The following is a 14,556-nucleotide window of genomic DNA, read 5'->3' as shown; positions in this document are numbered from 1 at the left end:
TTCAGTTATCCTGTCCGTTTTCAATTCTTCCTTCCCTCAGATTTTTTAACCTAACCAAATTTCACGAAAAACCTTACGCGACAGTTCTTTCCTTAGTTCTCTTTGTGGCGTGTCTTCTATCACCCCCCCCCCCCCTTGTTTGTAATATTCATCTCTGGCTTTCACGTACTCTCTGGTAGTAATTTTCTTCGAATTTCCGTTTATTTGTTTTGCGTTGATTAAGGTGTTTGCATTTTCATCCTTTATCCTTGTATTATTATTGTTTTATTTTTTATTTTTTTATCTGAGAAGAAAGACTGTATTGAATTTTGGTCTTCTTCTTCTTCCTTTCCAGTAATAGGCCTAGTGGCCTGTTACGGTCTCTTCTCATCTTTTCAAAGACCGTCCTCTATTCCTTCTCCCTTGAGGTCGATATCTCTGTATATATATATATATATATATATATATATATATATATACTGTATATATATATATATATATATATATATATATATATATATATATATATATATATATATATATATATATATATATATATATATATCTGGATAGATTTTTTTAGGTTTTAAAATAATAAGCCAAGAAGTACAGTATACTATTGCATTTCCCAAAATCCAATTTAGTTCATATTCTCTAATATTATTTCTTATTTTCTCCAGAAATTATTTAAGATATTAAGCACGGATTGTTTTTATTTGTTCATCACATGATCACAAATTTGTATTCGAATATGAAGCACGTGCATTTTAAATTCGTTCTAGCTATTACAACTGGAACACTGGAGATACCTATTTTCAGGACAGCCAGAATTTCGAAATTATCACAGAACTTTCCAACAAGGGCATATTGTTCAGAAGCAAATCGGACAGAAAAGTGATTTATATTGACCCCAAGGTAAGTAAGATTACGTGGAATTTGTAACATGTGATTATTATTATTATTATTATTATTATTGCATAATACCTCCAGGGAGTCCAAAGACTCATCGAGGGAAGGCACCTGCTCTTCAACTCTCCGTCTCCATCACTCCACTAGCAGCAACTACGTTCATAATATACACCAGCGCCATCTACTGCCGACTACCATCATTTTCACAGACAATCACAAACATCCATGCCCACGGCGAGATTCGAACTCACAGGCTGGAGAGCGGATACGCTAACCACTCGGCCAATCAGGCCGGCATTATACGATATGTAGTTCGTTTTTTTCTTGAAATATTATGCAAAATATCATGCATTTTTACAATAATTTGAATAAAATCATTTTATTTAAATAAATAAAGCAAAATGAAAAAAATAATTTTATTTTAGAATAAAATATTCTTAAATTATTCTAAATATTTTTGGAATAAATAAATATTTCGACTATTCATCGGAAATCTGTTTCCCATTATTTAAAATGATCGATTTTAATCCATCCTGCACGATGCGGCTTATACGAAATAACATTCAAAACTAAGAAATATCTTGGAACAGACGCGGGACATTAAGAGATGTCAGTGTAAAGTAATGATACTCCATATGCACTTTTACTGATATTACTGAATCGTCAATGTATGTTTCAATCCTGGGCCCGGATTCACTTCTGCTGAAACTTACATGAATCAGTTGCTTTCTGAAGATCCTACACAGGATCCTACTTCTGTTAATAAAGGCATAAAACTAAAATAGAATTAAAATTCGTGTAGTACTAAGTTATTATAAGTACACTTTAATTTACTAACCAATCCTTGTTGGACTCAAATTCTTTATGTCTCTTCTTTATGAAGAAAAATAACAAAAAAAGCTTATTAGTTAATCTATTAATACAGTATCCATGAGCGACCTTTGCGGTGTGTATGTTTACTTAATAACTGTATACTGCTTATTCTCATATTAACATATAAATAAGATTTGTTAGGAAGGGATTCGAATGAAAAAATGAATGTTAGTCGAAAGAAGAACCCGTATGCTTATTAACAACACTTTTTTTTTTTTTTACTAATAATTGACAAGAAACTTTGGTATGCATGGAATACCAGATAAAACTAATTCATTTATTTATGCGCATATCACTTACAAAATATAAACATGCATTGCACAGCGTCATTACCATGAGTGGGTAAGGTATTAGATAATCCGCTTCAGGTCTCCTGATGGAGACCTGATTATTAGTAGAGTAGTGGTGGTCTCGTAGAGGTGAATATCAAATAACAACAAAATAACAACATATTTTCAAACCTGTAAAAAAATCCAGATAACAGTAGTTCAACTACTACATCATGGAATCCCACAGTCCGCTGTGGAATAGGATTTCAGAGGGTAAAATGTCAACATTAAAGGAGGAGGGGAAGGACCATAAGAATATTGTAAAGAAGTCCATCGAAAGCTTGCTACGGGCGACACAAAAACAATCTACTCATTCAGATAAGTGCTATATAAAATGGAATCTCGAGTACGGCTGATTCTGTGAATTGAGTGAGCGACACGACCAATTACTGAAAAATTTCTTAATTTAGAACTTGTCTCTAAAATTTAATCCGACTTGAATCCAGTTTTGACAACAGTTACGTTACATCTCAAGCTTTTCAAGTATTGTTAAAAGAAAGGAAAACAGATATCGATAGATATTTTATAGTCAGATCACAAAGCATCGTTTGCCTTTAATGACTTGCACTGTTTTGAAAGTGATGGAAAGCATTAGAGAATAAAACCTTTAATTAGCACTCCTTCCATGTGGAAATTGAGGCCATGGAGCTCAATACGTAATATTCTGGCACAATGCTACGGCCACCTGAACTTTCCATCGAGAATTCACGAATACACAACCAGATAAACGTGCCACTTGTTCAGCATGCTTCTGTTACAACTTTCTATATTTATGTAGTGTATTTGACGTTTCTTTACTAAAATCAAAAGCTTATCACTGTTTGCTAGTTTTTCACTGGCACTGAGTATCCGAGAGAGAGAGAGAGAGAGAGAGAGAGAGAGAGAGATGTGCGCCCACTACATTTTTTAGCATAGCGTATACCAAATGCTTTTACATACAAGCGAAGTTATCTGGAGATGTTTTTTCCAGTTATGTCTCAAAATGACTAAGCACCTATAAGAGAGTATCCGTCCTTCAGCGTGACATTAAATACTGGAATTTTGAGTGGAACAATTTTATTCACATTTGATATTTAAAATTCTTTGAAAATTTTCGAGCCGTTCTAATTTTAGTCGAACTATTTGCAGGAACCCAAAGGTGACAAACCTATCGAAATTATGAGTGTGCAAGATCATTTCTTTATTTGTTTCAGATTAGTAGTTTTTCTTATTATGATGAGATAATTTTGATTTACAACAATTCCCTTATCATTTCTATTTTGTTTCTTTTAGGCTTCTTCACCGGGAGAAAATACCGAGCGACATATGATCACTTCGGATCTCTACTTGCAGGTGGTCATTTTCGATCACTTCATCAGGTGCAAAATTTGATTCATTTCATGTTGTGTGACCAGACCACAGTCATGAAGTATGTTAGTTTAAAGGTTCCTGAACTGTATCTCTGGGATAAGAGTGAAGTATATTCTTACTTTGTGTGTTTTTGTGTTACTTGCGAAATATATTGTTAGTCTAAATCTGTAAGAAATCTTTCTTGAAAAAATAAATTACCATCATAATGTTTCTTATGAGAATAACTGTACTTCTGAAATTTTAAGGATATAGAATATGGAATAAAATATGAGTACCAGAGAGAGAGAGAGAGAGAGAGAGAGAGAGAGAGAGAGAGAGAGAGGCTATCTGAATTTTGGCCAAAGTAGGCCCTAATTCAAATAATTGTTAACAGAAAAAAATTAGTTACTGATTGATGGAATTTAGAATATACACAAGAAGATGTCCAATGGTTCAGTTTCAGTTTGCGTTTCAACTGGAAAAATGTTTCGAGTGATTAAAATAATTTCGTGTTGACCTGGTGGATTTTACTGACATTTGATATTTCGTATTCCTATTGAAACTTGTCGAATCGTTTCAATCGGACGATCATTTGTCATGGCAAAAAGCAATTCGAAAATTTCATGTCTGAATACATAAGATAAATATGGATCAGGACTTTCAACAACTGCGGCGGGTGTTTTTTTTTAATTTTAAAATTAAAAAAATTTAAAATAAGTACCACCCATACTTAGTAAAGCTCTTGAATAACTTTGCTTAACTTTGTCACAGACATCATTGAAATTCTCGCAAAAGCCATGGAAATATCGGCAAGCGAAAATTAAACTCTGAAAAATGTAATCTTCAGCTTCAGTCACTTTCAGTTCACTGTTGGAACAGGCGTTCCCCTTAACTTTCCAGTTCTGCCTGTTTTTAGCCAATGTCCATCATCTCATGTCTAACTTTTGCAGAACATCCTTTCATCTTGTTTCTTGATTACCTTACTTCTCTTTCCTTCCCTTGGTATCCACTCAGTGTTAAATTTTATCCACCCTTGAGAAATATAATAAGTGAGCTTTAAATACATAAAATCCATAAGGCTTAGTACTTGCTAATACGACCTTCTATTTTCCCATGTGGAATTGCTTCAGATCAGTAATTTCCGTTGTCGAACCACTCTTATATCGAAGATTACTTAGTGAAAGAGTTTTGTAACGTTTTAATGCGTTTTAAGGAACTTAATGAATTTGGTATTTATGGTAAAACCTTTCCTTTCAATTAGGTCTTTTCAACAGCCAAATTAGAAAACAAAATTGTACGTTATGTCAAAACGGCCTTAGGTTCAGTTGTTGTGATAATGAACAGTACCGCTATATCAGAGTGCTACTGGGATGCTTCATCTATATTTTTTTTTCATTGTTTATAGTTATTTTCCCACTATGTAATGTTGTTTTCAGAAAGTCATTGAACACATTCAACATTTAATTTAAAAAAGTTTTCGTGATTAGAAATTGGTAGGTTGTTTAGACGTGCCTGAATAAAGAAGGTATGAAGCGAGTGCAAATTACCTTTCTTTTTTTTTTTTAGTAAAGTCAAGTGGATGACAGATAAGAAACATGATCCTAATAACCTTTCTTCAGTTAGGGATATGCAGGAGAACTGCGCCATACTGCAACTTTTCGAATGCAGTATCGTTTGCATAATCTTGAACGTTGGAACTAAACTGAAAAATATGGCATATCCTTCCGAAATTGGCACTTAGTCAGGGGTTTTGGAAGGAAAACATGCAAAGTTAAATTTATGATTAAATCTGCGTGTTATTTTTTCATTTAATTATTTATAAAGAGCTTAGTTTAATTAGTTGTTTTCTAACTAACTCTAAAGAATTCTTCCTTCAGGTTTTGGTAGTAAAATAAATTTTCTTGAATGACACGTCAAAGTTACAATTACTCAACTGAACAGCGGTGATGCCATTTACATGACAACATCACTAAATATCGGTGGTTTGGTGACAATCATTGCACTTATTTGGAAGTTCATCCGGTCGATGTACATTTTACTATTTTGTTCATCTGGCACTTATGTTCAAGGCAGTTGTTTTTAATGCAAAGGAACGAGTTCCTAGTTTGGTTGTTATTCTAAAGTGTCCAAACACCTGGAAACATAATGGAAAATTTATTTTTAAACAGTATTTTAGTTACATTATCAAACAATAATTCACATCCCATCCCATCCTCTCTTACATTTCATGTTGGGCTCAATCAATACAGAAAAACATCATACTTCAAAGATGCCTGGAGGTTGAAGGACGACATACTGTAAACATTATTTGAAAATGTATTTCAAATATTGTTTAAAAATAAATTTTCCCATCTTTTTAGCCTTTACGGACTCCCTGTATTTACAATAATTCTAATGGTAAAGCAATGCATGGTCCGTGCGGTTAGCCTAGTGGCTTTGCGCTTCGCAACCAAATGCCTGGGGAAGGAGTGTCCCAGGTTCGATTCTCGTCGAAGACGTGAGGCATAGCCAAGTTAGCCGGTCTTGGGCGCGGGCAGTAGGGTTTTTTCCGCCAATTTATCTGACGTTTTTCATCCCGCAAGCCGGCCCCGTGAACATACGCTTCTACAGTCAAAAATATATCCCCCTCCCCGCAGCGGCAGACTAGGCGACAGGTCGGTTGAGTACTAACAGTGGTACTAACAAGAAGTCGCATCTAATTAACACGCGGACCCTGCATAGGAAGCGGGAATAACGCGTAGTAAAAGAAGAAGTTATATCAATGCATGAAAAACAACTTTTCCATTTCTTTGTAAAACATACTGTAAATGAACTTTAACGTGTTACTCTTTACGTAGGAACTTGCAGTTTAAATGGTTGGCTTTCAGTCCTTTTCCTAAAGAGAAAAGTTTCATTAATAATTCATTTTTTAGGCATTAAATATCAACCTTTAAAATAATTCAAGAACCACATCGACTTTCTTTCTGTTCCTTGTCCTGCAGTTTTTTTAAATCATTCATCCTAGACTGGCATTTAAATGTCGCTCACAAATTCTCCTTTCCCGTAGAAATGGGGACTAGTAGCATTTTACTCATCATGAGCTGCTTGCCGTAGTTAAGACTTGTAAATCTATTGCGACAGAATGCTATGAAACAAGAAAATTATTGGAAGCTCTGTAAAAATGTATAAAAAGCATTCTATGGGGTATAGATAGAGCCTCCGTAGCTCAGTCGGTATAGACGAAGCTGTTTATCCGGAAAGACTTGGGTTAGATTCTCTGAATCTCTTGACCATAAGTAATTGCGAGACTCAACATCCTCTTCATCAGGCATTTGTTAATTTCCATTTTTCCTACACCATACGTAACAGTTAAAGAATAATTATCATTGGCAACAAGAATGGAACTTTTTCCTGTTTCAGTTATATATTCGTTAGTCTGCAAATATCGTACCCCACTTTTTTTAAAAAATTCTCTTGCACATACATTCTTCAATTCATGTTTAAATATTTTATTTCATCTTGATTACACAGCAAAATTTTCTGATATCTGTACAACGACTGAGTGATGGAAGCTGATTACCTGTAAAAAAGAAAAGTTGTTATAATTCAGGAGGGAAAGAGAGATTTATACATGAATAAAACAATTCATAAACTGCACAATTTATGTGATAGGGTGAGATTACTGAAAATGACTTCTGTTCATTGAAAATGAAAAGTTTTAAAAGTGTACTGTTATGATGTTATTTCTGTTGTTATGGTTGGAAATACGAAGTATTCAGATCAAAGAAATTAATTTGAAAATTACTTCTTATTTCTTTATATTTCCCGTTATATCTATTTTCACTGTATACCACAAAAGATAGACTGTACGATTATGTTCTCGTAAATCATTTATTTATAACAGTTCTTTAATTGAATTGCCCTTCCACCAGTCAGATAGGAAATGCTGATTGCGAAAATGGATTATGTTATGATGCATTTGAACGAGAAACTCTTTTATGATTTCTAAATGAATCTTAAGTCGTCAATTTCTTTTTGTTTATTGCCTCATTTCGGAAATCAAAATGTCGCATAGAGAGAGAGAGAGAGAGAGAGATTTCATTAGTTCATTAATAACATAATAATTACAACTAGACAAATTTCATAATTCATTTTCAATTATTTTCTCTAATACACTGAAAAAGTCGATGACCAAAGGTTTTCAGCAAAGAACAAATTTGAGTAAGATGTTATGAGAATATAATGGTTATTTATGTGGGGAATTCTCTTAGCATTTAGAAAAAACTGGACGTACTGTACTAGATTCGTATTTCATACCAAAGAAACCAAAATATATCTTTTTAGAGGAAATTTTGCCAATTTCTATATGTAAAAGTAATCAGTATATTAAGAGATTGCGTACTCCATTCAGAATGCTGGTCTGGTTGGCGTACCCGCTCTCCAACGAACAGGTCGCGGGTTCGAATCCGTCGGGCATGGATGTTTGTGATTGTCTTACCTTGCACATCTCTATAATAATTGATATGGCAACGATATGATATCCCTTGCTGTCCTTGAGCCATTAAAACCTAAATCATCAATTCAGAATTATTTATTGCTGCTTCTAGGACTTCTTGTATTAAGAATGAATATCCACGTTCATCTGGATAGGTGTTGGATGGTAGGACACCGATCACGACTGATCCGTGTGAAAAAAAGTAAGTAGAACCCTATTGGACTAGGAGCATGACCTTTTAGCAAAAAGAGGAAATGAATTAGATCTCAGGTTTTGGGCAACCAACACTTACAACGTTACAATTCGGAAATATTTGTGTTGAAACCACATTACTTCCTGAGATTTCATCACAGACATTTTTTTATGTCGCTTCCACTCACGAAAGATTGTAAGTTAAAAGTACATTAGTACAGTATAGAAATCCCATCGTTTAATTAAAAAAATAATAATCCAAAACTGAATTGTAAAAGTGTATGCGATTGATATTTGTGGAAGGCACTTTCTCTCTCTCTCTCTCTCTCTCTCTCTCTCTCTCTCTCTCTCTCTCTCTCTCTCGAGTAGTTTCTCTTGCATTGACAAGTTTCCGACCATCCTTGGATGATTGTTTCCATCTTTTCCTAAGATCTTTCTTATAAAAAAAATCCAAAATTGTGGAGATAATTTAATTTACTATCTAACAGAATGCATTTATAAGGAAACATATTCTCAACGACGTTCAGGCATCGGTAACTTTAATAGGCATAATAATTATTTATTTATTTAAAAAAAATCATTATCATATCTAATTCAAACAATCAAGATTTCAGAAATATTTATGAAAATTTCATAGCAATTAAATGAATTACAAAAGTAAAAAACTTTGCATTTGCAGATAAGGGAAAAAATATAAATGACAGTAGTGAAAAAGCATACAATACCATTATTATTATTATTATTATTATTATTATTATTATAAAAATTACAAATTTTTGTGGACCAGAGATGCCAAGATATTCATAAGGAAGTCACAAACTTCAAAGCCGATACAAATTAAAAGCTCAGAAGACAGAAAGGCTACCACAGTGACAAAAAAAGCCTCCTAATTAGCTCAAAAAGAAGCCCACAATAAAAAAAGAATGTGAACCATCAAGACAGATGAAATAGCACAGGATATATCGGCAATTTCACTTTGATCAGACCTTTCAGATCATTCATTTGACCTCTCAAACACCTGCCTACTTCCAACACAGCAACCAAATCAATAATATATATATATATATATATATATATATGTTAAAGATACCAAGTAATTTAAAACCTGGTTTTACTCCATTTCCCAAGACTACTTGGGAAATGGAGTAAAACCAGGTTTTAAATTACTTGGTATCTTTAACATATTTATACCCAAGGTAAAAATACTTCCTACATATATATATATATATATATATATATATATATATATATATATATATATTATATATATATATATATTATAGTAATATTTCATTTATATATTTGTAAATAATTTGTGATGAGAATAATAAAATAGCCATTGTAAAAATAAATAAATAAATAAATAAAATAAAATAAATTATGATTATTATTATTATTAGTGGTAGTAGTAGTAGTAGTAATAGTGGTGGCAGTATCAAACATATCAACAACAACAAAAACATAATAACTAAATAAATAAAATTATAAAAAAATGTTGACAGGAATATATAAGATTTACTCAAACTTTAGGAAGCAGTGATAAGGCAGAATGGATATTACAAGGAAAGCGCCTGTAAACTTATTTTATTAAACATGCGTTTGTTTTGCCGACTTGGTTGACTGAGTAGTGAGCGTCCGCTGACCGCCCAACAGGTTGCAAGTTCAAATCTCTCCAGGGGTCGGATGATTGTGATTATCTCATTCATTTATGCATACAAATAGAAACATTCTCCCAAGACAGGTTGGGTCACCATGATAGAGGTAGATCCAATCTATTTATGCATATGGAGGAAGCCAGCAGTGAGTATTCTACAGGCTGTATATCATCATGGTTGGTTTAGCAGGCAAATTTGCATGGAGTAATTTTAATATCAATAATAATTTTGACAACTTCGTCAGTGAATAAAAAATTAAGTGAAATTAAATACTAATTATTACGTATTTTTTTTTTTAAAGAAGATGACCTCTTTGATTCTTGTTAATACTGAAAGAACTATTCGGAACTATGCTTCTGAAGACAAATTCAAAATGTGAACGTCACCGACTGGAATATATTCAGTTTTGGTAGTTTATCTGAGTATCTTGGAGGACAGAAGACATCTGTTATTTATTATTGAACAAAATCATTAAAAATAGTATTATTGTAGCCTCATATTTGTTCAGATGCGTAAAGATTTTCACCTATGTCGAACTATTTTATTTATTATTATATATTTATTTTTTGTGGTGGGAGGTGAGTTTTGGAGCAATCTAAAAGTATCAAATATGAAATTATGCCATTAGTCCTACATACTCATCCGGATATTTCTCTAACAAGTTTAATAAGACACATTCGTAACTGCATTCCAGAATGCCTATTTGCTTCTTTCTTCTGGATTAAACGAATTTCATGAAATAAAATCCACGAATTTGAGTTGATATTCTCATAAAACACTTTTTTTTTGATGAAATCGATAACATCTTAGACATACACCAATATGAATTATTTTTGTCGGTGCTGCCATCTCTCGACCGTCTGCGCTTTTTAAGCTAGTTGGAAATATAGCCCCAAAAATTGATTTCCTTAAATAAAATAGCTTGAAGAAGCAGTTATTAAACTAAATGCCAATCTTCCCCCCCCCCCAACAATAAATTGTGAAAACATATTTAACCAACATGGAATTTCATTATATATATTTGCAATAAAATACGCATACCGTGAAACTGCATTCTTTCGAAATTTGAAGCCTATTTGATAAGTGAAGGTTTTTGAAATGATTACATATGGTTGGGAGTATTTAACATTGCTCCTTCAAGCAGAAATTTATTCAGAAATGCTTTTTTGTACACAATCGTTTTATGAACTTATATTAAGGGAAAACGTTTCATATTGCTTACGATTGCCCTAGCAATAAAACTCTTGGGCGCACCGCTGAAATCAAATGTTACAACTCCAAGCAAATTTGTTAAACCCAAAACATATTACAAACTCGTTTTTCATGAAACGTGCAAATACTTTATATATATATATATATATATATATATATATATATATATATATATATATATATATATATATATATATATATATATATATATATATATATATATATATATATATATATATATATATATATATATATATATATATATATATATATATACAGGGTGTTCGGGATAAATTTGACATATTTATAATTAATTATATTTTTCCGTAAGTTACATGTATTAACACACACTTCTCTTCATTTAAAAATTTGGACCCTTCTTCATTCATATACAAGATGTCAGAAAGGATGGATAGCTGGAACCCACCTGAATCATGGAAGAGAATAACTTGTATCATGATGATTCGTGCCCGCCATCAAAATAAGGATATTACGACTGCTGCCCAATGCTCCCTGAATACAGTAAAAACAATCAGGCATGAACTAGAGACTTGCAATGGTGACTACGAGGATGTAGCAAGAAGAAAGATCCCTAGCAGACGATCTGATTGCGTTCGTACAGCAGAATTCCTCGTTCACCCCGAACACCCTGTATATATATATACAGGGTGTTCGGGATAAATTTGACAGTTTCGTAAGGAAAGAGAAAATCTTCTTTGTATCTATTAAATTTAATGAATTGACAAAAAAACATTACAGGCAGAGTTAATTACAATACTATCAACAAGATTTACTCAAAATAACCACCATTAGCATCGATCACAGCTTCAATTCTGCTTCGGAACCTCGAACAAGCTGATGCTACAATCTCCCTGGGAAGGGCCGCAAAAACTGTTTTAATTTTATCCATTAACTGGGCTTTTGTATTACTGGAAGTGCGATTGGTGTCTTTTTCAACTGCGCCCCATACAAAATAATCCATGGGGTTAAGGTCTGGGGAGTTTGGAGGCCAAACATTTGGACTGGTGAAGTCGTAGAAATTTTCAGACAACCATTTTTGACTTTTCCCAGAGGTGTGGCAAGGGGCCGAATCATGCTGCCATACATACGGCCTACCATTGGCTACCCTTGTTATCCAGGGCTTGACTAAAGTTAGCAACTCCACGAACAAAGCCCGAATTCCAATGCCAGGGTTCTTCAACACCTGTTCCTGCAGATTTGCGAGGAATTCTGCTGTACGAACGGAATCAGATCGTCTGCTAGGGATCTTTCTTCTTGCTACATCCTCGTAGTCACCATTGCAAGTCTCTAGTTCATGCCTGATTGTTTTTACTGTATTCAGGGAGCATTGGGCAGCAGTCGTAATATCCTTATTTTGATGGCGGGCACGAATCATCATGATACAAGTTATTCTCTTCCATGATTCAGGTGGGTTCCAGCTATCCATCCTTTCTGACATCTTGTATATGAATGAAGAAGGGTCCAAACTTTTAAATGAAGAGAAGTGTGTGTTAATACATGTAACTTACGGAAAAATATAATTAATTATAAATATGTCAAATTTATCCCGAACACCCTGTATATATATATTGAATGCTACTCCATTTGCATGAGTTGGACAGTGAAGCAAAATATTTCTATCCACGAAGAGGGGAAAATTTTTATCAGTGTCACAACAGATATGACGGATTCTCTTGCTTCTTTTTTATTTCCTTGTGTTATTCTCTATTTTACATGAGAACGCAAAAATGTATTGATGATATAGCTGCGTGTGTTTGTGAGGCGGGTTTGTTTGTTTGTTTTGCCATCTCCGCATCAGATCTTTAATTCACCTTCAGTTGCGAAGTCCTTCAAAAAATATTCTTCATGTACCAAGAAAGGGAATCTGATCCGGGTCTCTTCTAACTCAAGGAAACACGTCGCTGCTGAGCTAACAAAAGGTATTAATGTACGATTTTCGCCTGTTTATAGCTATGAAATGTATTTAGGAAATTCTATATACTACAGGATCCAGGATTTTATTCAATTCTACATATTATTTCGTTTATAATAAACGAAGAGGAAGTCATCGTAGCGTAGTCGATAGCGACACCCTACAGTTACCAGTCTGTATTGCATGAAAGCCTTTATAAGGGGTTTTCAGCTGAAGGTGATGAGTTAATTGGTGTCATATAGAGTTGCCAGAAATTTTCCTTCTGGAAATTTGGATTCCCCAAAACAGGAAAACCAGCCAGCGCACACACAGATTCATAAAATAATTAACATCGCATTACTTAAATGTGAGCGTATCTTCTGTTTGTATTTTTTTCCCTCTAAACAACCTTCATATGATAACCACCACATTTTTTTTTAAAAAAACAATCAGACTATGGAAGGAGAACGGTAAATGTCTATAATGTTCGAGTTTTTAATATTTGTATACTTCGTACTGAAACACTCAGAAAGTTTGATCATGGTGTCATGGCTCCATTCCCCAGTTTTAACAGATTTGCAAAGAATTTTTTTTTTTTCAAATTTGGGTCATCCAGCAGTGAACAAGTTCCATATTGGTATCAGTCTCGCACGAATTGTATAGAATCATTTCCTTGGTATTTAAGTAGAGTTTTTACTCTAACAGAAGATGTAAACTGAAAACGAAGGTTCTTTAACACTTGTAGAATCATAAATGTCTGTACAGTCGAATGAATATTCGAATCTTAATTTTAATATTTACTTTTGCATTATTTTGACGATTACGTTCGGTGGACTAGTCATTTTTCATAATCTTTAGAGTTGTACGTATACAATATTTTTACTTATACACTGTATAAGAGCATCCTTCAAAAACTTTTATCTTTCCCTTTGAGTGACATTCTTAGCCACTCCAGAACACTTGTGTTCGTGTTCTGAATGACCTACATTCGTCATTCACTTCGCGTGTAGTCAGTCTTTTTGCCCTATCTCTTGTCCAGCACTGCTCTATTTGATGTTTATCCAAGTCATCGTTTATTTCTCCTTTTTCGTGCAGTATCAATGATACTCTTCTACTTGGTAGACGCTTTTGCAATGCACATGTCGGATTATTCAGGATTGGCGTATTATCAATAACTCTACATCTGTATAATCTCTATATAGAGATAGCCACCATTTTCTAAAGCTCACAAAAGACTGACGGCATCACGTGCTCGGTGCCTGCGCGCGCTTGTGTCAGATTTCTTTTCAGTTCTCATCCGTTTTCCAAATTCACTAGCTCTTCCAAAGGAATATTTTCGAATTTTAAACTAGCAAAGAGAGTATCGTTTCAATGGCACAAATGGGTTTAGCTTTGAATAAATGAATAATCTCGCTACCGGACGTTATGGTGTTGTGAACCACAATGTTACATGTTTACAAGAATATGCGCAACTTCTCTACATTTTTGCGGATTTTTTTTTTATTGTCAATGTTATTCAATCCGCTTTGAAATATCTACTTTTAGAAAGAATATTTCGATGCCGTATACGTTCTAAAATATAGGAAAAAAAAAGCCTTGATTATGAAGTGGAGAAGTTATTGGTGCTGACATATGCCGAAGTACAGTAAGGAGAGCCCGGCAGCCAGAGATGGGCCTGCTTTTAGATGTCAG

The 14,556-nt window shown here is 33.6% G+C and overlaps 1 protein-coding gene across 1 annotated transcript in view; it reads left to right on the top strand.

Annotated features, from left to right (window-relative positions):
- LOC150110496 (zinc finger protein 488-like) overlaps positions 1-14,556 on the top strand; it is a 150,022-nt gene that overhangs the window by 10,712 nt on the left and 124,754 nt on the right. The window contains exon 4 of the mRNA XM_090399975.1: positions 762-894. Coding sequence (XP_090256101.1) covers positions 762-894 — 133 coding nt within the window. The remainder of the gene's footprint in view (positions 1-761; positions 895-14,556) is intronic.

This window comes from Typopeltis vanoorti, chromosome 1, assembly GCF_054136105.1.
Source record: "Typopeltis vanoorti isolate ZY-2024b chromosome 1, IOZ_Tvanoo_1.0, whole genome shotgun sequence".
Lineage (NCBI taxonomy): Eukaryota > Metazoa > Arthropoda > Arachnida > Uropygi > Thelyphonidae > Typopeltis > Typopeltis vanoorti.
This window is presented reverse-complemented; position numbering and strand designations above follow the sequence as displayed.